At 36.5% G+C, this 26,761-nt stretch overlaps 1 protein-coding gene across 1 annotated transcript in view; it reads right to left on the bottom strand.

The window, feature by feature from the left end:
* Positions 1–857: 857 nt before the first annotated feature.
* The window catches only part of MTPN (myotrophin), a 42,068-nt gene continuing 16,164 nt past the window's right edge, over positions 858–26,761 (bottom strand). The window contains exons 2-4 of the mRNA XM_032185904.1: positions 17,472–17,585; positions 16,230–16,313; positions 858–4,127 (exon numbers count right to left, since the gene is read on the bottom strand). Coding sequence (XP_032041795.1) covers positions 4,041–4,127; positions 16,230–16,313; positions 17,472–17,585 — 285 coding nt within the window. The 3' untranslated portion in view covers positions 858–4,040. The remainder of the gene's footprint in view (positions 4,128–16,229; positions 16,314–17,471; positions 17,586–26,761) is intronic.

Genomic DNA, 26,761 nt, shown 5'->3' with positions numbered 1-26,761 from the left:
ATGTATGGATGAATTTGGTTAGCCAGAAAAAAATGAAGGAAATCTACATTCTAAAGCTTAGCTTGTACTTTGTCCTGCAGAAAAGCTACCTATCCATCAAAAACAAACAAAAAACCAGGATGGACACAGGAACCCAAGCACAAATCAGTTGCCACCTGCTATCACTTATTTGAACTGCTTTGGAAAACTATTTATGATGAACACAACCCCCTCTTCTGTTTTCCAATATTGACTGAAATGTTGTGCATACAGCATTAAGTCCCTGTTTCCGAAATTTTGCACAGAAACTATGTTTCTTTAGAAATACTCACTTTTTTCATATTCATACAATTTTCCCACTTCAATACTTTTTTTTTTATTACTCAAAAGTTTGTATTTTAGAAATAAACCATATCAAACAACTGGATATAAATCACTACTGCACGTAGCCCTGATGAGTCAGGAAACATAACAAATATACATTTGAATATAATTTTATTTACATATCATCTGTGTTCTCTGTAAACAACTGGTTTACTTTCTGTGATAAAGACTAAAGTAATTCATAGTCTCCCAAACAGCTAATAAGAGGGACATCCCTCCACTACAGAATGTCTCTTAAAATTTAAGATGAATAACAGATCTTTAATATTATGCATTACCATTTAACTGGGAAATGCAGACTACAAGACCACAGAATTAATCAAAAGCTTTATATACTTAGTTCTCAAGGGAGTTTCTATCCCACATTTAAATCTTAAGTACCTGAGTATTTTAATCACTGTAAAAGGGAGATGAAGCTTAAATGCCTTCTAAGCAAATACAAAGTTGTAGCCAGATTAATAAAACAGAAGCAAAAGAAGAAGTAAGACTCCAGATTCTCATATCGCACAATTCAAGTTTATTCCATTCATTCTTGCAACACAAACTTAAAAATACAGTATCATTTAGCATTCTGATGTCTATGAACCATGATAATGAACCCAACTGTGTCAAAACAGTTAACGATGGTGAAAAGAGGAAGTCAAATATCAAAATGCACAGAGCACTATTCTTCCATCACTGCGTAGAAAGATGATTGTTTATCCATTTACAAAATATAATTAAGACAAGTTCATTTTGAAATTTTGCATGCAACACTGCAATTGCTTGACCTAGGACACTCCACTCTTGCCAGCCTCTTCTACTAATAATTCAATGTTATATTCAAGGATAAGTTCCATTTAACTATTACATTACTTTTCCAATTTGCTCCCCCATAACAAAAGAGGGTACAAAATTCAAAATACACTTTAGGTTATAAGTTATTCAGCACAAGTTTCAAAGGAAAAGGTTTACGAACAGAGTGGATTTCCAAGTGTATGTGATTCCAGTCTGACAAAGTATTTAAATGTTCTTTAAAGAATGTAAAATAATTTACATTTTGGTATTTTCATCTAGTTAGGACCTACTCAAAGATACAGGCACCCACCCATTATTTTTTCCCCACAATATAGTTATCAACAAGGGAATGAATGAACAAGCCCAGTTTCTAGAGAATTACAAAAGAATTTAGTTGTTTTTTTTTTTTTTTTTAATCCTGGACAAAATGATCAATCACCTCTCATGTAGTGCAAAAAGCAAAAAAAAAAAAAAAAAAAAAGTATTTCTTCTTTACAAATCAAACATTAAATGCCATCTTTTAACGAACTGGAAAGGCAGCTTGGGTGTATATTACAGCCAAATTAATACTTGTCTCACTGAAGTTTGTTTGCATTTTTTCCGTCAAGTGAAGTAAGAAAAAAAATATGGTGTTCACATAACTGTAGAAAAAGGGAGGCAAAATTACCTCAGTGAATCACCGCAAGGGTTAGTACAAAGATGATGTTTCTTTACTATTATAATGCTCACTGAAGCTAGTTTAAGGGAAGTGCAGTAAAGAATACAGGGAGAAAAAAATAAACAAAAACAAACACTATGGCCAGACAACTTGACACTAATCAATACAAACTTGAATAATCAAATTTTCCACATAAAAACAGATTGCAGTTTTCTAGACTAGTAATTTAATAGCTAAGAATTGACTAGCATAATATGGAGGCAAATTTATGCCAAAAATGGTTACTTTTATAGCTGAATAGAGTTAAACCTACAGTCTGTGTTCAAACACTATTACAATGACATGACAATTCAGCACTGATCAGAGATAAGATTAAAGAGTTCTCTTTAAATAGTCATTAAACACACTGTTCACCAAACATGCTTCATCTTTTATCAGCAGCTCACCAATTGATTTATCACTGATTTCCAATCTTTCTGCTCTTCCTCGACACCCATATCCAAGAAGCAAGAAGTAATTGCACTGTACTGTTGATGGCCAGAGTTGATTGTTTGCTCCATTGCATTCTTTATGGGATATAGATGTACATGTATGTGTAAATCAGTCTGTTCTCATTTTACAATCTAAATGCAAGGCTTTTTATAGCTGAAACATTCAATAATAATATGCAACATGATTCAAGTAAAACTAAGTCTCCATTAAATATTTATGAGTTGTAGTCACCAACCTATTTCTACATATCCTCTCAATTTCAACAGTGATATCAAGTAGTATCAGCTACTTTAATGAATTCAGCATGAGATACTATATACATTGTTTTCTATATTCCGTATACGTTATCAGAAAGTGTGAAATCTGTTAAAAAAAGAAAATATTTATAGTTTGCGGTACTCAATTCTGTTCAATAAAACCTGTTGTTTAGTCTTGGGTGAATCAGCATTATAATGAAAATTCTCAAGATGAAAGCCAGAAGCTCAGGCATTCCTGAGGACTAAAGGATGTGACAGGAATCTCTAACAATTTCTTAAGTACCTTCTCATGAGTTGTCAAGGCTCTCAATAGCACTGCCATATTTACTGGTACAAAAAGTCATATCTAGAATTCAATTGTTAATGTGGTTTGGTTGTAGTGGGAACTTTCAGAACAAGCCCCATGCTTTAGTAATGAAATTTAAGAGATTTGTTCAGCCAATAATGAAGCACCAAATCAAGGATACCCACAATTACTTTTGTCTTCTCCAGCAATAAGAGCAAGTGAAGCTTTCAACTTGTAAGTCTTTCTGTTCTTAACATCTCAACTTAGAGAACTCCCAAGTATTTAAATTACCAGAGAAGTTTAGCAACTATATTCACCTGACATTTATGTCTAAATAATTACTGTTCATTTTGCACGACTTGATTATCTTTGCATACAAAACAGCCTGGAGCTTTCACATGTGGATTCATTTTATGCTGACATGGTGAATAAAGAATAAATTCTATCTTACAATCATTTTTAGAAATAAGTGCAATGATGTTTTTAACTTTCTCAAGAACAGTTGTTTTAAACCTGTCTTGGATTAACATGCAAAGGAAAAAAATATTCAAGCACCCAAAACTATGTTGGCAGATATTCTGGAGTGTAACACCATGCCTTAACTCATCTTTTCTGGTTTACTCAAGAGTCAGAAAAAAAAATATTAGTGTGACATCCAATTAGTCAATAAAAAGACCAGCTCCAATAAGTAGTATTAAAAGTCCTCAAAACTGCAACGTAAGCTTTAGGCAGAGGAAGAATAAAGCTACCCACAGAGAAATGAGAGAAAAGCAACCCAGCCACCTATATTACTACACTTCAGATTATAGCAGACACTAAGAGCATGGGACTATTGTCCCCTTCACAATTAGTTTCAGGTACATAGCACAGTACTTTCCATCTAAAGGAATCTTGCAACAAAAATCTTAGTACTAACCTAGAAGGTTTACAAGCCAAAAATTCAAGATCATGGTCTCTCTTCTTCTGTTTTCACTAGAAATGGGAAGAGATTGTGCACTGAAAAGAAGTCCTAGAGGGACACTGCCCATAATTGTTTTCAACCCTCTCCAAACAGGTTATCTTCGATACAGGCCCCTAACTAGTCTGATTCATAAAGAATTTCCCTCCCCCCAAAGTATTTAGCTGAAGAAGCTGGAAGATGCAAAGAGTGACAGACAGGCAGCAGTGTGAGGCCACAGGAGAGACATTTAAGATATCAGTCCATCCGTCACTGAAGAAGAGTTTTGATTGCCTGGTTGTCAGTGGCTTCAAAGGCAGTTAGTCCATCTGGGCCTTTCACAGTCTTATCAGCACCCTGTAAAGACATTGAGAAGGACTGTCAATTCATGAAGTTAGGCTGTGGAAGTATCAAGAACATCACAACACTTAACTTGGATAATTACACTGATTAAATTACACCTTTTCAGTCCAGTGCATGTTCTCATTTAGGAAATGAACAGGCCACATTTATTTATCGAACTATTCAGCATGCAGCTAAACTTCAAACTTTATAGCTAGAAAAAAAAAGCCAAGTAACCTGTCACAGAGCAAATTTCAAGATCAACAATTTATCAATTAACGTAGAACAGAACTATAAGGATTTGTATTCGGTAACTATTCATATGAATGTAAAAATTCAGTCTCATACATTTCTATGAAATCTATGGTGCAGCATCTTTTTCCACATTCTAAATTAGTTAATAAGATCTTTCAGAGCTTACATGAAGTGTTTTCTTTTTCTATATCGTAACAGATTACACCCATCTAGCATTCTGCTTCTCTTCCATTTTGGAAGGAAAAAAAACCTTATTACTACATGGAAAAAAAAGTGAAGTCATTCTAAATGAAAAATTGAACAACCTTTCTGAATAAGTTTCTGAATAAGCTAAGCCTACCTGAAAAATAACAAAACAGAACAGGGAGGCATTTTATTTACAGATATGGCATTACTTCACAGATGATAACAAATATATCAAATGGGCAGTAGGGTACCAAATGGGCAGTAGGAGAATGGTAACCACAGAAGCAGCCCCACTGCCAGAAATATAGAAGAAAAAAAAAAAACAAAAACACAAAAGCAAAGAGTGATTAGTCATGTTTGTTTTGAGCACTGGTCATATATATGTAAAAATAAAAACCCAGAGGAGATCATAAATAGGGTAGTTAAATAAATTAAATAAAAGGATAAAAGTTAGAGAACATAGAACTACAGAAATCAAAACCAAGATGTTTCCTGAAAGTAAGTTAGATTCCAAAGTAACTCCTCATGAAAATGTTCAATTCTCAATGCCTGTATTAGCTCAATCAAATGACAGGAAGAACACTGTGGGTACAGACATGCTTTGGCAAGAACATGGACTGAAGAGTTCTGCCTTTAGTTTCATGTATAACCTGTCTATAAAATACAAATTCCTTTTCCAGTACATTAAAGGGAAGAAAGCGCATAGATTAATTGTAAAGGACACACAATTTTCTAAGAACATATTGGATCTAGAATTTCAAGGGCTTCTTTATTGAAAAAAGGTTACACACACAAAAAACAGCTGAACTTCTACATGTAATACCTTGTTTGTTCCCAAGACAACTCTTGCCACTACACTTCCCACTGTAATTGTTCCTCGTACTTTGGATCTCACCTTACTGTAACTTGCTGCCAAAGATGGAAATATTCTACCTGCCATTCTAAGGAGATGTCTTTGCAGTACTTTTAAAACACACTAGTGCTCATCCTGTAGTCCACTGGCCAAACCTACCCTGCTTACAGCCATTTACCTCCTTTGCAGCCCCTACAGACCCTTAACACAAGGCATCAACTGAACAGACTGGTAGCAGTCAGCTGTTGGGCAGGGAGACAGGTTTCTGCTATCAGAGAAAGAGCCCGTGAAAATACAATTGTCTTGAACTCCAGCATAGAATTCCATGGAGGTTACTAATAATTGCAGTAACTCTTTCCAGGCTGCTCATGTTCTCCACACTTTTCAGACTGCAGAATGCAGGCATATGTTTTGTATGTAAGCAATAAATCACTGCAGTGACAAGAGTGATAACATTTACCTTTTTCTCCTCTTGCTATGCAACATCCTTGGACAGAATGGTACACTCTATATGCTGCAGTATCACTGTTCTTTTGGGTCTGAACGTGAGCTGACTTAGTCATTTCCTGGGGACAGACCATATGGTCAACACAAATACACCCTTTGGCTGAAATCATTGAAACCCAATGTTTGTGAAAGATTTTCCACTAAAAATACCAACTCTCCACCAGTGTACAGCATTTATAGCATAAAAGACAACTTAACTGAAGTAACTTTTAACAGAACTTTAGTATAGACTTAGGACTGCTTTTCTCCCACAGGTATGTTTGTACTTCAGAACAGCTAGACATGGTAGACTTGAATTTCTAAAGCAGCTTTACTGAATGTAGGATAAAGAAGGTCACGACCACCTAAGAATGATGTGGTTTAATAAAGTTTAGGTTTAATAAAGTTTAATAAAGTCAGTGTTCATAAATTAGGAGAACAGTGTTCATAAACACACTAGAGTCATTGTTCATAAATTAGGAGAACAGCTCTTCACTACACAGAAAGATTCCTGCCTGCATTCAATAATAAGAAGAAAATAATAAAGTTCAGGTCAAGAGGACTTCAATTTTCAGAAGTACAACAGTGCCAGGAAGCAAATTTAATGAAAAATTCATACAAGAAAGTGATTCCACAGCATTCTCTACTTCCCCAAAGTAAAAAGGTATTAACATCTTCTGTTTTATGTTCTCTTGCTTATGTTTCCTTACTTATACACATTAAAATATACACACACAGACACACACTCTCTTTGGCACCGTGAAACAGAGCAAACATTCTTGTTTGTTGTTAAGACACTATCCAAAGCAGAAGTGTTAAAAATGCTCTGAAGGGAGCAAAATAGTTACTATAGTACAGTTGCAGTTCAGAAGAATCTTGAAGGTGACAGGTAGTCAATGCAGAGCTCTTTAAACCCTGTGAAACTTGAACGGGTAATGCTTGATGAACCTAGCTAATAGAAAACTGGTTTACACAGCAAGCAGTGGACTTTCAGAATCAGTTTCCCGTTGAAGTTAGAGACAGACATCAGCTGGTTCAAAAAGGATGCAAGTGAATTCTTGGAGAATGTTTTTGGAAGTGACTTCAGAAGACTTTTGAACCTCTAAATAGACTTGCAAGCCTCTAAAATCCCCAATACGAAAGGAATAAATGAGCAAATGTGGTAAAGTCCACAACTTTTCTCAAATGGCATTGATCCTGCCAGTGTCAGAGAAAAAAGGTGCTAAATTAAAAGTATGCTATTGAATTAGGTGACACATTTTTAGTAGTAAGCAAAGTAAGTTGTATTAGGTATTTTACAAAAACGGTAGAGGTATTCTAAAAGAAGAACTGTGCCACAAATGGAAACCTCTATTAGAAGTAGTCAAAACTGATCAAATAACATCTATTGTAACACGAAACTTTTATCTTTTGTAATGTAGAAGAAGTCTTCTCACATTTAAAACTCAAATATAAAACTCATATTGAAGAAAAACATGAAACAATTCTAATAAATTTCTGCTTTTTAAATAAATACCTCTGCTATCTTGGCAAAAACTAAAAGCAAACTGAAGCACAATGACTTATGTTAGCTATTAGTGCACATTTTATCTGCTCTTTTGTTTGTAGAATGCTTGCATCTTTACCTCATAAACTAAATTCTTGGTACTTAAGACAATTCATTTCCAATTTCATCAAAAACTACTGATAATTCACTTTGCTAAGAGTAGAATATCCTTAATCTTATTTAACATTAATAATACTGAAAAGGCAGAAGTGATAGAACTGAACACAATATATAACAGCTCTGCTTCAAAGTCACTATATGCTGCAAACCACTCCACTGTTTAAAATGACCAGGAATATTTTTAAAAGTCGTGAAAGAAATATGTTAAAATTAATAAAAAAATAAAAAAGCTACTGTTAAGGTAGCATCAAGCACTACCTTAGAATTAAAAACAAATTGCTCTTTAGACTAAAGCTAATTACTTTCATGTTGCTTTGCTCTCATTTACTGTAGTATATTTTCATAGAATCATAGAATATCCTGAGTTGGAAGGGACCCTTAAGGATCATCAGGTCCAACTCTTGACACCGCACAGGTCTACCCAAAAGTTCAGACCATGTGCCTAAGTTCACAGTCCAATCTCTTCTTAAATTCAGACAGGCTCGGTGCAGTGACCACTTCCCTGGGGAGCCTCAGATCAGTTTCTGGGCAAACTCAGATCAGTTTCTGGTATCACTCTACAAACCTCTACAGGTCTGTTCTTCAGCAGGTCTATAGAATGATATTCCATCGTTTTTCATAAACTTCAAAGATATACCAAGAATTCCCCAAACTGGTTTTGGGCTACATACATACTGTATAACTGAGGCTTAATAGTTCAGAAGTGATTGATTATACAAAAGAGCAGTTTTGTGGGAATCTGATAAATGGATTCATCAAAAAGCATGTTTTAGGGATATATCAGAGGTCAAAATACTGTAACCAAAATAAGTGATTATTAGGAAAGTGTGCCTCAGTTCTGACCTAGAAGGTTTAAGCTACCGCTGACAAATTTAAAAATTAACTTAGAAATTAACTCTTAAAGATTAACTCATTTACTTTAGTAAATTCAACCATCCCTTACTGAGGGCAACAAAACCCTGCTTTATGAATTGTATATTTCAGTGCTTGGAGTCTTTCAAACTTGAGAATTAATGACACTGTACATGTACTATTAGCTACCAGTAACAGTAGGTTAATTAAGCTTTTTGTAGGCTTATCAAGCATACATGTAGCAGCAATTTAGAGAACAAACATTAAACTCTTGTTCCCAAATGGAAGATAAAAGTCCTTTCTAATGTACAGAAGTTTCAAGTACAAAACATCCCCTCCGTGCACATGTACTTAAGTACATTTTACAGTTCTATGATGAAATGATGATTTCAGACTAGCATTAGAGCTTTAATCCTTAAATGTCTGGAAGGATGACACTATTTGAATATTGTATACATGCTAACAAAAACATTTATCTTTAAGTTTAAATTACCATATTATCAATGTTTTGGTTTAGCTGATATTGGACAAGCTTAAACCATCAAAGAAGGCCACAACTGTGCTCTGGTAAAAAACAATTAACGAATCCAATCCATCTAAATCATCACAGTAATTGATTATGGCTGATCACTGCAATTAGCACAACAGCAGAGCTTGAACACACTCAAACACTATCTTCAGTTTTGAAGCTTTCAAACTGTATTTAAGTTTCTTATAGTATAATTTAAACTGAGTGCTCAAGATTCCAAAATCAAAGCATCTGAACAAGGTATCAGGAAGTCCTCACTGAAACAATAACTTCAGAATACTGTATGTAAACACAGACACTTTCGAGGAAGTGCCTTTAGATTAGTATAATACGTCTACCCTTAAGCCATGTTAGGTATTTACCAGTACCATACATATGCATGTATATACTATACCTGCACTGCAATTGTGAGAGCAAAGTCAGGTAACTTTTTTGTTTTAAACAATGCAAGTCATGTTGTTTATACAAAATAACCATACGTTGGCTATATCTGATTTCTCATATAGGAAAAAATGTCTGAATTTGAATATCAACATCAATTACGGTAATGTGTGAAGCTACAGTTCAAAGTAGATTCATCATAAAAGAACAACCTAAAAATGTTTTCTCTTTTTCACGAGTAGAAGAAAACACTATAAAAATAAAATGGTGGTGGTTCAGCATATTAAACCACCACATCAGAACAAAGCTTGAAAAAAAAAAAAAAAAAATCAATCCTTGTAACCAACTTCAGTACTGAACAAAGGATTTACCAAAGGGTAAAAGCAGTTTATAGAGTTGTGGCTTTCTGAAGCTGAAAAAATTACTGTGACAACCTGCTAGAGTAGTCATTTGTAGCCACTAATTAATATTAAATCACATTTCAAATACTTCCTATAAAATCTACCAGGAAATTCCATTGCACAATTTCTCCTTATAGTACACTTCACTGTTTTTGATGATTATTCTTTTCAAAGTCAAATCAAATGTTAGGGGGTTACCTCCCTTTGACAGATCACCACTCTTCAAATTCTTCAAGGGATTCTAAGAAGAAATTTGGAGTTATATTTCTGGGTTTAGGCAGCCCTTAATACCCTTCCAAAGACAGGAATTTGAATACTTTTATCCTTCAATCATCCTACAACTTCTGAAGTGTCTGCATATACAAGGGTTACATGGCAAGGCTTTGGTAGCAGGGAGGCTGCAGAGGTGGACTGTGAGAGTGCGGCCCAGCTGCCTCATGTCAGGTTAAGTGCTAGGTCCAGCCAGCTTCAAAAGGGACCTGCTGCTGGCCATAGCTTAGCCATGAGTGGCATCGGTTGTAACTCTGGGAGAGGCAGATTTAAGAAAGAGAAAAAAACCTGCTGTGCAACAGCAGCTGAGAGACTGAGGAATGAGAAGCAGCCTGAGAATCAGCCCCGCAGAACCCAAGGTGTGTGCAGCAGGAGGTGCTCTGGGCACAGAGCAGCAGTTCCCCTGTGGCCTGTGGAGCAGGCTGTCCCCCTGCACGCATGGGTCCCCACATGGAGCAGATCTCCACACTGCAGCCCACAGAGGAACCCCCGGTGGAGCAGGTGGATGTGGCCTGGAGGAGGCTGCAGCCCATGGAGAGCCCCCGCAGGAGCATGCCCCGGGCCAGAGCTGCAGACTGTGGAGAGGAGCCCACACAGGAGCAGGGGGTCTGGGGGGAGCTGCCACCCACCTGTGGGGGACCTGTGCTGGAGCAGTTTGCTTCTGAAGTATTGACCATTTGGTATGGACCCATACTGAAACAATTCTTGAAGAGTTTCAATCTGTGAGAAGTCCATGCAGGACATTCAGTTCAGGAAGGACAGCATCCAATGGGAGGGACCCGACACTGGAGTAGGGGCAGAGATTAAATTTTATGGACTGACTGCAACCCTCAAACCCCTGCTCTAATGGAAGAGGTAGAAAAGGGTGGATTGAGAGTGAAGGTGCTTTTAGTTTCTCACTGCTCTAGTATGTTATCAGTAAGCAATAGATTACATTACGCTCCCTTATGCTGAGTCTGTTTTACCCATAACAGTAACTGGCAAAGAATTATAACACACAAGATTAAGGAAGGAGCTCTACGCTGCAGTTTTCATAGTATTCCAGTTCTAGTTTATAACAGAGTGCTGCAGGCAGGACCTCAAGGTAGTTATGAAAATGTTAGCTATTTCATAACTTGAAGTTGTGGCTGACAAAACAACTTAATGCATTTGTAATAGGAAGGAAGAGGCAGGAAAAAAAAACCTAGGAATTATAAATTTATCCAGAAGCAATCAGTTCGAGTTTCCTGAAACAGTACTAGAAGAGAGGTAGCAGCATGGCATACTGTGTTTTTAGCAGGAATATTCTAGACTTTTTCCTATCAGTGAAATCCCCTCGCATTGAGCATGCAGCTACAGCTTCTTTTTCAAGTATCCATTTCACTTTTTACTTCCTTGAAGTCTCACCCCACACAATATTACAACTGTTACTTCCTATACAAAGGCCAAAAACTTGTTATTAACCCGAATTATTGTATATTTGGATTATTTCTGCCTATCCTACTTTTTCATAAAGATTTTCAATATTTTTTTATTTTCTTTGCTAAAATGAAGCAATCAAAAGCTTTCTTACTGTTAAAAGATGTAAATATTTCAATGCAAGTTCAATACCCAGGCAATGAGACCATATATCCGAACAGCATGATTTCCTGTGATCAGGTACTTCCAGAGTCCTCCCCACATAAGCTGCTAGCCAAACATAAATCTTATACTGCAGTCAAGAAACAGATTAATACAAAAACAAAAAAAATACAGGTGTGTCAAAAAACATGCAAGGGATAAGTAACCATTAGCCTTAAGTAACTTTTTTTTCTTAGAACACATGCATCACTCTTCAGACATGGAAAAACAACAAGAGCTGTGTTTTATACACGTTACAAAACCAATAAAATTTTCCACATAGTTCCTGAAGAATAAATATGAATAGGGGCAATAGACAGAACTCGAGCCACTCTAAGTGATAGGATGAGGCAAGCATGGGTATAAAATATACTAATGAGCCAGCTAGACAGACTATAGCTTCATTCCTCTCAATCTGTTCCATGTCTCCTATTCTCAAGTTTCAGCTGAAATTCATCCATCCCCTAGAAAAACACATAGACAACTAAGTAAGCAGTTAGTACAAGGCAACAAGCAAACATCTGCCATTTACAAGGCAACGCAGATACAAGGTGAGCAGCAAGACAAAAAAATGGGTTCTGTTGCACATTTGCAATGACTGCAACAAAACCCAGAAGGCCACCCTCTGGAACAGGTATGTCACCATCACAAGACCACTGAAAATTCAACAGAATTGAAACAGAAGGTATTTCCATTCCATCTTGATTTGGCATCAGTGTTTCCCTAATCCCATAAACTAATGCAAGGAACTAAATTTAAAACAACAAATTTGGAAACCTCAATTTGCAGAAAACTAACTACAGGAAATTAACTTGCAGTACGGAAAAATGAAGAGTGTCAATGCCAGGGCTACTGTAAGGAAGCAGTTAGAATACACAAGTAATAATATTAAATGACTAAACAGGATCACCTGTTCTGCTGGCAACTAATATTTACATTGGCTGAGCTGTAACACAGGACTGCAGCTTCACCTTCAATGGTGAATGCTGGTAGACAGCATGCTCATTATTCCCTCTTACCCTTTAGAAGAGATATTATGCCATGAAAAGAAACATACAAACATTCCTTCAGTCTTATGTGACTGAAACTACTACAGGACATCAAAAATTGAACATCTAAATACGACTTAGTTATCTGGTTGTACAAAATGCGACTTAATTTTAGCTGTATGCTACAATACATTCCGTAACAATACCTGCTTAGTCAGTTCTTTTTTTTTCATCTCTCCCCATCTCCACAGACCCATATTGATCCTGACAAGGCTACCAATTAGGCTTCGTTTTGTAAGATCTGGCTGGATTCTTCATCCATTTCTAAATGCTACCATGTAAAATAATTCTACTGATCTACTGAAACAATTCTACTGTTGGTGATAGTGCAGACTGCTTATGCAACTCAATGTTTTCCCTTGTCATACTATGTTCCAATATGTTTCAAATTCTGAGCTGTGTGGAGCCAGCAGTCTAACTGAATATGGGCTGCTAATGATTCCTGGGTAAACGACCAGATTTCACTAATCAAAGAAATCATTTGCATTTTAGAATGTCTCACACATTCAGCTTACATATGTGCAATAAGTATTAACTAAGAACACCAAAACAGCCCTTGCTAAGGAATAAAAATAGTAACAAACAGGGCTTTATCACAGGAAAGCCTTTTTGAAAATGACTTGCAATTCCACAAAACTGCTTCTTCTTTAAAGGACAACAGTTAATGCAGTGACTTCAACTATTAGCACTGTCTACAGGAAGTTGTGTTACTGGTAAGTGACACATACATTAAAAACTTTTGTGGAAACTGAGCTAACAAATTCAGAGTCAGTGTAGGTCCCCCATTACTTCTTAGATTAAGTTCTTATTAGTGTAAACGGTTTCTATTAAGAGCTTAGCAGCCTGAATAAATTCCTTGTAGAACTGCATGATCACAAGATTCAACAACAAGCAGTATATGTTTGAAGCAACCTTGAAGCAACCCAGGCTACTTCAGCTTAAAATCAAGAGGCCACTCAAACCATGCCAATTTGAGAGATGGTGATAAAAGATCAAAAATATAAATACTTCATCAGCCAGTCCATATCAACGGAAACTAGCAGATCTAGGCCTCCATGAAGAAATCTGAAAACTAATATAAGCTTTCCGAAGCTATCTAGTTTCAATAGCATTTTTCTAATTTCTCGTCCTAGACTAAGTTCACGTTCTGCATATCTTTCTATGATTACCTCGTATTTATGACCATTGGACTTCACCAATTCCAATCAATTTACAGCAAGGATAGAGATCAATATATTCTCAAAAACTGTGTGGAAAAAAAAAAAAGGCTGATTCAGGAAGGACTTTAATGTCATCACTAACTGCAATCCATGCATAATTGTTATTAGATGCCAGAAAATTCATGCGTGAACTCAAATTTTGAGGCATTCACAGGAAACAAGTTCAGAGCAACTTTAGAATGCAAAGCACTTCAAAACAGAAATGGCAAGAAATACACTGTATGATAGAGGAGATCTTTTGTAATGCATATATGTCAATCATATGAGTAGATATAGAAATAACATTTCTAAAAATCTCAAAATTTAGGATTAGCCCTACCCTCAAGGCCTGTATTTCCAATTTCATCACAAGATACAATCATAGAGAGCCATATGAACACTGCTGCAAATCCAATTTTGTATTAAACCATACAGTAAACAAAAACAACGTAGAAATCATGAGGTAAACTCACTGACACTAAGATATCCTTTAAAATGAAACCTCTTAGCTCTCTAAAAACTTGGCAAGTTCATCTTAACTCTAGGAATTACTGTCACAGTAGATTAATCAACAAGTAAAAACAGTCATGGGAATATTAGCTATTAATTAACGGTTAAAAAACAATGGTCACAGTAACGTACTGTATCTGCCAATACCATACAAAGAATTTAAGTTTTATATATTGAAAAACTGCACCTCTAGAAGCGCTCTCATAATACACTCTCCCTGAATCAGAACCTTTTAGTACTGTACCAAGCGTGTTTAACTGAATCACTAGATGTTACTTTATGTTAGCAGTTTATTGCTCATACAGGCATGGTACCAAACATCTGTAAGTCACCCTAGGCTGTAAGATGGAGATAGTATTAAAGCAATATGCAGAAAATTAAACATTTGTCTTGGTCACTGGCATTTAAGGCAGAGAAAAAGTTACTGTCTTTGAATTGGACTCGTTCTGGCTTGAAGAATGAAGGATTTACATAGTATATGCACTTCCAAGACATTAAAATCTTTCTAGTTATGGACCACATGGGGCAATCTGTTGCAAGTAACAACAGATTTTTATATTTGAGAATATCTCAAAGGAAGTCCTCACTACAAAATATAAAAATAAGCTTTCTAAGCTAGCAATATGTCCAACAACATAGAAAAAAATATCAAAACTGTATGAAAATTTACAAGTGTGCTTCTGAACAAAGTAAATTCCCAGAACTGAACTTCAGTTTTCAGTATCAGAAATTACATTGAATCAGACAACAGGACATAAGGACAATAGTCTGTATTTAAGCAAGCATTATATACCACAGCTCTGAACTGTGTAAGAATAGCAGCTCAGAAAACAAGAGCCTAAGTCTTTCTCTTCTATTATTATATACTTCACCAGTAAAATAAACTAAAATTCCCATACACGCCACGAAGACAAATGTTGAGAAATGTTAGAATTCTACACTAGTTACAAAAAAGTTTTTTTCTGTACATATGTTTAGTTTATTTGGTCCTAAATGAGGGACCAGTCCTTTCAACAGATATAAAAGACCAATATACCGTTTGAGTCCTAAATTAAGAGTCACAGCATTTCTTCACTTCTCTGACTCAGTCTGATGTTAGTTATCTTTCTGTGAAGTAGAGATAAAATCCATGCAGTGCCAAGGCAGTTAAGGAAAGCCATTTTACCTTGGAAACTAATGTTATGCATAGCAGGAAATATATATTCCTTTGTCTGAATAATTTAAGTGGGTTGATGTACTGCAAATTCACTGTTAATCTTCTCTCTTCAAAGGAAATGAGGTATAACAAGAAGGAGCACTTACAGAGACAAAACACTGCTTGAATTAACTACTGCTTTGTAAAATTGATCGCCTTTGCAATATAAATCAAAAGGAGACCAAAATTAGGTAAGTTTATTCTGCTCTGGACAAAATTTACAAGCTCTATAGAAGAGAAAGTTTGCCACCTTCCTACTTTTATTGTCCTCAATCTATATTTCTTAACCCTGATGGGTTTTCATTCATCTCAGAGAAACAGAGAGAAACCACACCTCTGACCAACTTCACAGTGGACATAGAGACACCTAACCGGCTACTCCAGCAAAACCCCACTCACTCTTCTGTCTGCTGAACAAACACTTGTAATCTAGCCTGATCTGCTGTTAACTTCTCAGTCAGGGCTCACAATAAATACCTTTAGTGGTTGCCATTACTTTTGCTACACTGCAGTCCTAGAACATTTTCATTCAACTATCTTTTCATTACAACCATACCCTTTCTCTTTTAGTAACATAAACAGCATTTGTTTGATGTTTTGATCTTAGCTGGAGCAGCAAATCCTATTAAAAATCATAGTAACATAATTCACTAATGGGTAACTTGTTCTAAACATTTGTATCTCACCTTTGACAGAAGCAATTTCACACAGGAAACATGGCCCTCATAGACTGCTGATAAGAGTGGTGTAATATTATGTTTGTCTGGAGCCTGTAAATTGAGACACAGTTATTTGAAACACAATTTCAGACAGCATTAAAAGGTTTCGCTTAACTTCATTTTGTTTTTGTCAACCAGAGTGAAGTTAAGGATTTAAGAGTATTTTCCAGAAATGCATTCCTTCAGATTTTTTTGCTCTGCCATTTGAAAAGAAGTGTATTTAAAAATTGGTCAAGGGAACAGAATGATAGCTCTTCCATCAATCTACTTGGTATTCCAAAATTCATCTAGTATTTTTTTTTTTTTTTTTTTTTTTTTAAGGCCAATGATAACATTTGCAAGGTTTCAGCTGAAAAATTTTGCCCAGTTTAAGAACAGCATTCCCAATTCTCCCATTTTTCAGACAGTCTGGCTTTAGAAACCTGTTATGGCTGGAAACATTCTCTGTGCTTTCTTCTCTCTAACCTATGATCCTGGAAAGAATAAGAAGTGTAGCAACTGAAAAATTATTATTTTTTCCTCCATTTTGTGCTGAATTAGTAAAAATCCTGAGCAACTACTAATCTTTCTAGGCACCGATGAGAAAATTCAAGCCGTTTTGTTAAGGTCTGAAGCTAAGATGTTTCATACATTAATTTTAGGCAGGTATTCTGAAGCATGGCATTTGGGGTATATGGTTGAAGTATACAGAAACTTCATGGAGGACTGTTTTGAAGTGCCAATACTGCTCAGCCAAATCTTTTCATGACACAAAGCCATGCATGTCAAGCTACAGCAAAATGACAGTTTGTGCAATAAAAATGTCTCAAATCAATAAAATAAAAAAGACAAGCACACGCATTTAGACAGTTGATCCTGCCCCAGCTAAGGATGCATTGCAATGTCTTATGAAGTCCCTTTCAACAAATTTAACATGCATTTCATGTCACCCTTCAGATATAATTGCTGGTTCTATTTTTCTAATCATCATCATCAAATAAAATTTAATTTTTGTAGATAACAGCTTTTTCTAATGTGTTTCAAAGTGTTAGAACATTTAACAAATGTAATTTTAAGTTTCTGACCTTTAGGAGAACACCTGTCAGGCATTCTTAAATGAATCAAATTGCTGTTCCATCCAATTCTTCCAGTAACCATTTAAGCACTTATACCTATCTTGTATGTGGGAGAAAAAGAGACCCTAAACTGTTTGTAAATTGATGTACGTACATTAATATCAGCTCCTTTCAATAGCAGAAATTCCAGAATCTCAAGCTGTCCACAGTCTGCTGCATAGTGAAGAGGCTTCCTCCCACCTTCAAGTGTCCGGTTGACATCTTCACCCTTCAGTGTAAACAAACACATAAGCAAAATTTAAAGTTATCACAACAAAAAAGCTTGAAAAAAAATCTAACAACTTCAAATATTTAAGTTATTGCCTAATAAAAATCAAAATTAAGGTACTTGATTTTATTTTTCTCTTCACCTACACATTTAAAACTACATGACAGCCTCGGTTTCTCCTTCCACATTGAATTTCAGGTCTAGTGAGTGCCCAAGCGCAGTAGGCAACTTGACAACAAAAAGTCATTATAGTATGTGGAAAATGCCCATGTTTGCTTGTTTTGCTTCTCCTACACCTAACTGGGATCTTAGTTATCTGGCTACTGTAAGTTACTTTCCCTGGTTTTACACATGCTGAGGTGCTGCATGCTAAGAAGCTACATGTACAGAAATAAGTCAGCATCGTAACTACTAGCAAGTGAACATAGACCATTCAAAATCTAAAACACAATTACAAAACTTCACTCTTTTATAAATAGTATCCACCAAATCTGTAATATGACACAAAAAGGTCTGAAGGCAGTTAATCAAATCAGGACACAGGAAGTTATATTCTAATGCCCCTCATAACAGTAGATTGAGGCATCCCTTAAGGTACAAATTAAATTTAATTCAGTGAATGCCTAATTAGCTTTGTTTCTTCATCTTAGGTTGTGCAACTAAGGATAAACTGATTTAATGCACTTCAGCAATGATAAGAAGTTACTAAACACCAAACACAGACAGGCCATATGGTAATCTCTTGTTTGTTTATGCAAGTGAGCTTAGTATTTCAGGTCACAGCTAAATTTAGCATCTTACCTCAAGTTGTGTGTCTCCACAGAAAAACAAACAAAATAATTTCAGCTGCAGCACCAATTCATACTTCTCTATAGGACCTTTGCAGTCCACTTACTCCTGTCTCAGCTCTGAGAGTGGAAGGATAGACCATTAAAAGGAAATCTTATTCTGCGCTTCATGTTCTGTATTGTCACAGCTTCGTACTACAGGCCAGTCAACAAGAACACCTGGCCTGGTGTTCAGAATTCTCCTCTCCTTGCCAATAGACTATTTGACTCTTTCCATAATAAATCCCAATGAAAGTAAAAGCAGCACAACAGTGTTTAACTTAACATGCTTAAATAGAATACTCTGCATTTTCTGGTTTCAGAAATCAGGACTTTGCAAGAACATTCAGTAGCATGAGAGCTTCAAAGCAGTATGAAAGAAAAATCCCTGTAGGTGGTATTATTACTGACCTGAGACACATGACTAGGGCTTAGGAAGCATGTTGAATGTGAGAAAAGAGTTTTAACTAACTTTAAATAGCTTTAACTATTATTTATAATTTTCAAAACAGCAAGAATGTACCTCTAAACAGAGTCCACCACAGCTTTACTTTAGCTGTGGATACTCAAAGTACAATATGTAAGATACTAGTAAGGCTACTGAAAGTCTAATTATCTTTGACAACTTCACTGCCGTGCAAGTCCTGTGATGCAACTTGTCCCTTACTTTGCCAATTTTCAGTACAGATCATTGGCTGCGATATGTTAACAATTGTGTTCCAATTAAAAAAACAAAACAAAACAAAAAAAACACAAAAGAACCCCACACTCATCCAGATCACAGTACACTAACAGCATACAAATAGCCTCATCAGTCTGAAAAGCACATAAGGAATCTGCATACTTTGCTTGAATAGGGAGTTAAGCTCTACTGATTTTTATTTGCACCACACCACTTTTCATCAGTTTAAAAACAACTGGCATTTGAACAGCACGTGCATGCAGATACCACCAAAAACAGGCTCTAAAGCATCTAATGTCTGCCACATGGGAAGACAGGGTAAATAAGGGGATAAGGGAGAGGGTCGTAAATGTTAACTCTTGGGACATCACATAGCAAAGCTTCACATTCAGAAAGTTCACAGTCAAAAATGATGTTTTGTACCTTAGAATCATCATGTGTTAAGATTAAGACAGTCCAAAGCTCCCCTTTAAGTGTCTAAACATTCAGCTGCTTGGCTTACACTATAGGATATCTTTCTTTTGAAAGAATATACGACAGATCCTTCTGCGCTCTTCTAAGCCAGTTGCAGCAAAAAATCCTGTTGGATAATGAACTTAATCACTCAAACACCAAATTTTCTAGGATCCCTTTAGAGATTGTTAAAGCTTGCTTATAGGTAAGTACTTTGCAAGAAGTCTCCAAAGACATCCCAAAAAGACATGATGTGGACTTGAATACGAGCACTAAGGAAATGTATTAGCAGCATCCGAACACAAACTATAGCACTAAAATGTTTCAGCCTGAATTAACGTAACCAAGATACACTATCATTTACAATAATAAACTGAAGAACAAAAATGTACTCCTAGGTTCTGTAATAAACAAAGCCAAATATCCATTTTTTTTTTTTTCTCATGTTTGTGAAAAGCCACCATACTGTGAAAAGCCCACTGGATATTATTAAGCTTCATTTGGCCTTCCCCATCCCTAGTCTAAGACATATAGAAGTAGGAAAGGAAAACAAAACAAATCAATCCACTTCACACGCAAGGATCAAATCCTACAACAAGTAGTTTTAAATTTAGTAGTTCTAAATGCAGTTTATAACATGTCAAAAATTGCAGGACTCTTCTTAGATAATTTATTTCTGGCTTTTAGATCACCTGCTTATACTGCATTCCCAGCTAATAGAATGTGAACTACAAAAAGCACACAATTGATACAGATCAACAGTCTCTGAAGCGGGGCGCACATGCCTGGAGGGGTGTGCAAGATAATCTAATGGGGGAGGGGGGGAGGAGATTTTTTGCACCATAACTGAGGTGTAAAAACTGTTTATTTCATCCTTATCGCATCCTTTAATTTCTATTTTGGGTCTTACATGCATAATATATTAGCACAGTAGTACATGTATATAACTTATAAATAAAAAAGTAGTACATTTATATAACTTATAATCTATTAGTGGTGTTTGTTCAATTTTTTTTTTTTTTTCCCACTGATGGGGTGCATAATCAAAACACTGTGGATACAACTGGTCTAGAGTCCTATCCGTACACATGGAAACAATAAGTGAACTCTTTCAGGAGGTGATTAAACCGTTCCAATGAAAGTTTTACAGGCTAAATAAAAAAAAACCCTTAACCTTACCCCCCAAGAATTATTAGGATTAAAGACCAACTGTTAGAAAACTCAAAAATATCATTATAGTTCCACTTTTGCAGAGATAAAGTGCCTTTAGGCATGGAAATGATGGCTTTTAACAGAATTTCAATTAAAGATATAAAGCTTCCACCTTAATGTACACCAGCTGGCATTTATGTGCTTAAATAGGTCGGCACATGTAAGTTTCATATAAGATCACCAATAAAATGGGAACATCAAAAGACTGCTTGAACCCTCATGATTCAAACTGGCAGTAGGCTGCTGCCAAAGACAGCAGTCACCACAGCTGCAACAATAAGCTTTTTACTTGGCTAGACAGTGACGTGGAACATATCTAACATCCCAGATAATGTTGTCAAAGATCATCTAAACAAGATGCTGTTCTCCTTTAAACTTCAAACATACAGCCCTGTGAGTATTGATTTTTGTCTTCAGTCGATGAGCACTCCACATTGAATTTTCTTCTTCTTCCATTTGAAGTATTCTGGTTAGTAAGCCAGGTAGAGATGTTGACTTGTAGGGAGATGGGTTCTCAGTTTCAGAGAGGTCAGCCATGACAGACCATATTTTGCACAGCTAACATGTTTTATCCATACAGTATTGTCTACAAATTGCACGAATCGGTACTAGAAAATTCAAATATTCATAACTGCAAAGAAATTATGTATTGTAGCTATAGCAACAAGCTCCAAATCCCAATTCACATCTTCATAGGATATGAAGAAAGTTGGAGTGTAAGGTCAAGACTTGGGTCTCCTCTCTAAGGCAGCTCTGGTGAAGACACGGCTAATTATGTTAACAGAATGAGATGAAGAGCTCAGCCAAGCCCTGCTAACAGGCCAAGACTGGAAATAGCACAGAAAGTAATCTCTTATGTATGTTAGCCAAAAAGCATCCCAACAGCTCTCACAGGAAGTTTTATAAGATTATTTTTGTCATCTTCTGGAGTCTAACACAGCAGAAACAAGATTAATAGTTCTAAGGGTACTCTGAAGGACACAAATCGAAATGAAAAGAGAGCCATAGCGACTTCAAAATAAAATATACCTTCCCTCAAAGGCCACACTGCTCCTGAAGGAAAATTATTTCCACTTTCTGTAGTGGACCTACAAATTCACTGACAATTGTGCAAATGCTTGTGCAAATCTGGGGAAAGGAATGTGCCCTTGCAAAGGGAAACAATCACTTCTTTTAATAACTTCCCAGAATACATTGAGTTCACTTAGTCAGACGTTTGAGATTAAGTCTGGCGTAAGCCACATCAATAATGTTTTTCTTTGCTGATCAAAGACCTAAGGCACCAACTACTTACTAACATTAAAAACTGGTTCAACACATGAAACATGAGAACCAGCAGTTAACAGGTATCTACTTTAATCCCCTCTACTAAAATCTGATTACAGGTTAAGAAAAGCCTCTCTGTGAATCTCCAGCTACTACACAAGACAGAATAAAAGATGTTTACAACACACTCATCTTACGTCCTACTTAGAAAACTCACATACACTTATAACTACAGAGTATTCATTTAGAAAGACTACGTAACAGCTTTAATTGAAATTTATCTACCAACATTCAATAAAATACAGGAAAATAAAAATTCAAAGCTCAGTTCTAAACACTTAAAAAGTCTTCTCTGCTTTCGAAATAGCTTACAGTAGGGTTCATCATGAAAGCAAGTATCACGTTAACTTCCTGTAATGGTGGAATCAAATCCTCAAAGATCTGTTCAAACTCATTTCTTGAGTACTGTCCAAATTACTCTTGAACTTAGTTCTCCCACTAACCTCTATCAAAGGACTCAGGAAACATGCTTAATGCAAAATCTCAGTTTAGTGCAAGATTTTGAATGACAGTCTTAGATGTCAGAAGTAACAGAATAGAATCACAGGAAAAGTAAGGTCAGCAGCGATCTTAGGAGATCGTCTAGTACAACCTTCCTGCTCCAAGCGGAGCTATCCTTTAAGTTTAATCAGATTGCTTGGGGCCTGGTTCTCTTCAATGCTGAAAAACAGAAGCACTCAAGACTTTTACACCACCTGTTCCAGTGCTTAACCACTGCTGCTGTGAAGGATATTCTCCCTTGTGTCCAATCAATTTCTTTTGTGACCACTGCATCCTGTCCCGTAGCTGAGCACCTCTGAGCCAAGTTCCATCTTCTCTATATCCCTGCCATTTAATACTAGAAAGCTGATATTAATCCATTTTCTAACATCCCTTAAAGCTAAAGAAATGCTGTCCTCATATCATAAAATCCACCCCCCTTCAACATCAATACATAGCTCTTCTCTGTCCTCACTCCAGTTTGTGTCTCTTGCAAAGAACACCATGCTGAACACACTACTCCAGATGCGGGCTCAGAGGTGCTGACAAGAAGGAAACAACTGCTTCTGTCAAACTTGTTGGACTCTTCTCTCAAACACACTGGACTTGTTACTCAGTACAGTGTGTAGGTGGCCTTCAACAATGAAAGGGCACACTGCAAACTTAGTGCATGTAGCCTGTGTTCTCCCTGGGAAGCTGTTTCTGAGTGAATTAATCCTGAACTTGCACTAGCACACGAAACTTATTCCATCCCTAGAGAATGGCTCTGTATTTCTCTTTGTTAAAATCTGAGGCTTTGTCAACACGTTCCTCTAACTTCCTGAGGTCCCCTTTGAACAGCATTTGTACTTCCCATGTTATCAGCCAATTCCCCCTCAGTCTGGTGTCATCTGCTGACCTGAGTGGTGTTTCGTTCCATTATTTCAGATGCTATGTGGTATTTATGAAAATACCACATAGCATCACTCAGGACCAACCCCAAAAAAGAACAGCAGCCATTGAGCCAGAGTGACAGAACCATTTAGGTTGAAAAGGACTCAGGTCCCTGTCTTGTTGCCTGCTTAAAGTAGGGTCCACTCTGAATTAAATCCAGGCTGTCAAACCTGTCTAGTTAGGCCTTAAAATCCATAAGGATATTGGTTGAAACCCCTGTTCCAGTGCTTAATTATCTATAGTGAAAGTTTTGTATTTTATACAAATGAAACCTCCCCTATGTCCATCAAGAATGACAAAAAAAAATCAGAAAAATTACAGAAAGCAATCAGGTTAGTCAGGCATGTTTTGGCCTTGTTAAACTGTGCTGGCTGCTCCTAACCACTATAATGGGTCTGAAAAAGCCATCCAGGAGGATGTGCTACACAGACTTCCCAAGGAATGAAGTGAGGTTGACCAACCTTCCTTTCTTGCCCTTTTGGGAAATGAGTATGACATGCCTTTTTTTTTTTTTTTTTTTTTTTTTTGCATGGGAACATGCAAAATGCATCATTCCTTCCCATGACTGACAGGTCACAGTTGAAAGATGACCAAAAGGCCTCAATGATGTCAGTGCTTCTGGTTGCACACCACCAGTCAGTCACACAGATTTGTAGATGCCCAGTTTAAATGATCCCTGACTCTAACCAAAACAGAGAAGACTGCTTCTAACCCAGACTCCAAGCTAGGCACAGGAGCCCACAAGGCCTGACAGCAGAGCTTACTTATAAAGAAAGAGGCAAGAACTGCATGGAATATCTAAGCTTTTTTCTTATCCCTCCCCCCCCCCCATATCTTATCATCACTAGATCATCTGCAAGCCAGCATATTCCTTGTTCCATCTTTTCTTGCCACTATACATGTACTTACACAAAAGCCCTGGCTGCCTCATACCTTTTTCCACTTTAACTACAGTGAAGCTTTGGCTTTTCTAGTTCCATCCCTGCGTACCCTGGGAAAGCTTCTGCATTATTCTTGGATTTCAACACCCATACTTCTACTTTTCATACTCTTTGTATTTAAGACTTCAGAGATGAGTTCACTGTACAACCACACTGCTCTCCTATCATACCTGCTGGATGTTTCAGAATAACCTGCAAGGGTCTGCACCTTAGCAGCTGCCTTGAATAAGTTCTGCTAAATTTCTTTATGCTTTTGCAGTCCAAGTGATAACAATGACTTAAAATTTCACTGTCTGCCTCTAATGAATATTATGACATTAGCTCATTGAAACAACAAATGAGCAAGTTTAGTCATAAATTAAATTCTAATGCTTGTTATTTTCCAGGCAAATTATTTAACCACAAACTGACGCTACCCTCTAGAACAGACCTTACATTTTCTGTAGGCTCTGATACACAGACTGCATTCCCACACCTCCCTTGATCTAGCTCTGCCCACTAACTCCCTCCTGTCCCAGTTCCTGTCAGCTTCAAAAGCATCAATACCTAAGGCCAGCTCAGCTAGAACAAATTTATCTAGTGCCACTCAAGCGTCCCTACAGCATACTCCAAATGCTTCAAACACAGGCTTACTTTGCAGTGGCACTCCAGCTGAGGCTGAACCAGCTATTCATGTGGGCATTGTGGTTTGCCAGTAATTTTGCTCTAGAACATTACTGCCATGCTCTTAATATCTCGGCTCATCAATTAGTTTAGCACTCATTTCTTCTTGTGTAACAGTTACAGTACCACTACTCATTGTCACAGTTCGATGCTTTCCACTCCTGCATCAAAATTAGTAGCTGAAGAATGAATCCAGTGTAGCAACTAATCAATCTTAGAATTAACTTTATCATTTCATCTTTCCAAATGAACCTGTTTCTTTATCCGATTCACCACTTGGCACTTGAACACAACAGAAGTAAGTCGCTTGGATTTACACTGCAGTTCTTCTACGGGAATAGAAACTGAAACTGGTGACCTCATTAAATCCTGTTGCATAGGTTAACTGGATTAGTAGAGCAGTATCTGCAATTCTGATGGCATTAAAATGCTCTTTCAGATTTAGAAACAACTCCATATCCCCATCTGTACTTACCCTATCGTGCAGAAATAACTCTGTCTCCCCACTTCACGCATTCCCTTCCTTGAAATTTTAATGAAGAAAACCTGATTCCATGCACTCAGATGTCCTTTAAATGAAGGAAAGCACACTACAGGTACTGCACTACTGAGTAATGCCAGACTCGATTACTCTGGTAAAAGATGGACTATACAAGCCATTTCATTACCCCAATCTCTTTGCATACAAAGGATGGCCATACTTAAGAGTGTTAGATAACTCTGACCTTTTATATAAAGCAATAACTTCATTGATGAAGTCTGAGTGGTAAAGAAGACTAAGAAATCCTCTTATTGTAAAGAGAAGTTTAAATCCTCTGGATGAAATTTAGAAAAAAATCTTATTGAATATTGCGAACACTACTTTCAAGCATGTGATATTTTTCTATCTTTCCCACAGGCCTTTGTTCCATTGACTAGATTTTTTTTTTTTTTTTTTTTAAATTTCAACCAAAACATTTAATGAGTTTTAGTTTATCAGGAACATTTCAAAACAATCTCACTGTACATATCTGTAGCAAAACATATTTAGATTTTAATTTATGAAAAATAGCATCTCAAGCTTTGAATATTTATTGAATATTTATTTTCTCCAGGTGTAGGAACAACAGGCAAATACTTGAGAATAAAAGAGAACAGAAAAATGCGGATATTTTACATTTTTGTTCCCTTGCCACATCGTCGTGTGTGACCTTATTGGAAGGATCACATGTAACATTCCTTTATGCAATGTTAGTGAGATTTTGCACTTTCAAGTGCATAGTGTCAACAAACAAAATCATCCAGAAATTTTATGCAGGAAAAAAAAATAAATTGAAAACTGGAGAATTTTCATACAGCATCTGCTTTTTATGCTCTTCATGATATGTCTTTAAAGAAAACCCCTATTAGGTAACTAAATAAGCTCTAATGCTCCCAATAAAAGTGATGGAGGTGACCTCTAACTGAAAGGTAAAATCTTTCTTATTTTGTGATATTCTGAATCCAGAAATCCTCTTCTAAATAAGAATACCATGGTCAGGTGTCCCAATTTCACTTAAACTTTGTAAAATGGAACTAAGAGAACTAAACTGTAATTTATGCTCTTGAATAAAATCTGAAGACACATTTCACATCAAAAGAAGTTACGCTGGTATCCAATGAGTGAAGTGTCTTTCCTTA

This window comes from Aythya fuligula, chromosome 1 (genome assembly GCF_009819795.1).
Source record: "Aythya fuligula isolate bAytFul2 chromosome 1, bAytFul2.pri, whole genome shotgun sequence".
Classification (NCBI taxonomy): domain Eukaryota; kingdom Metazoa; phylum Chordata; class Aves; order Anseriformes; family Anatidae; genus Aythya; species Aythya fuligula.
This window is presented reverse-complemented; position numbering and strand designations above follow the sequence as displayed.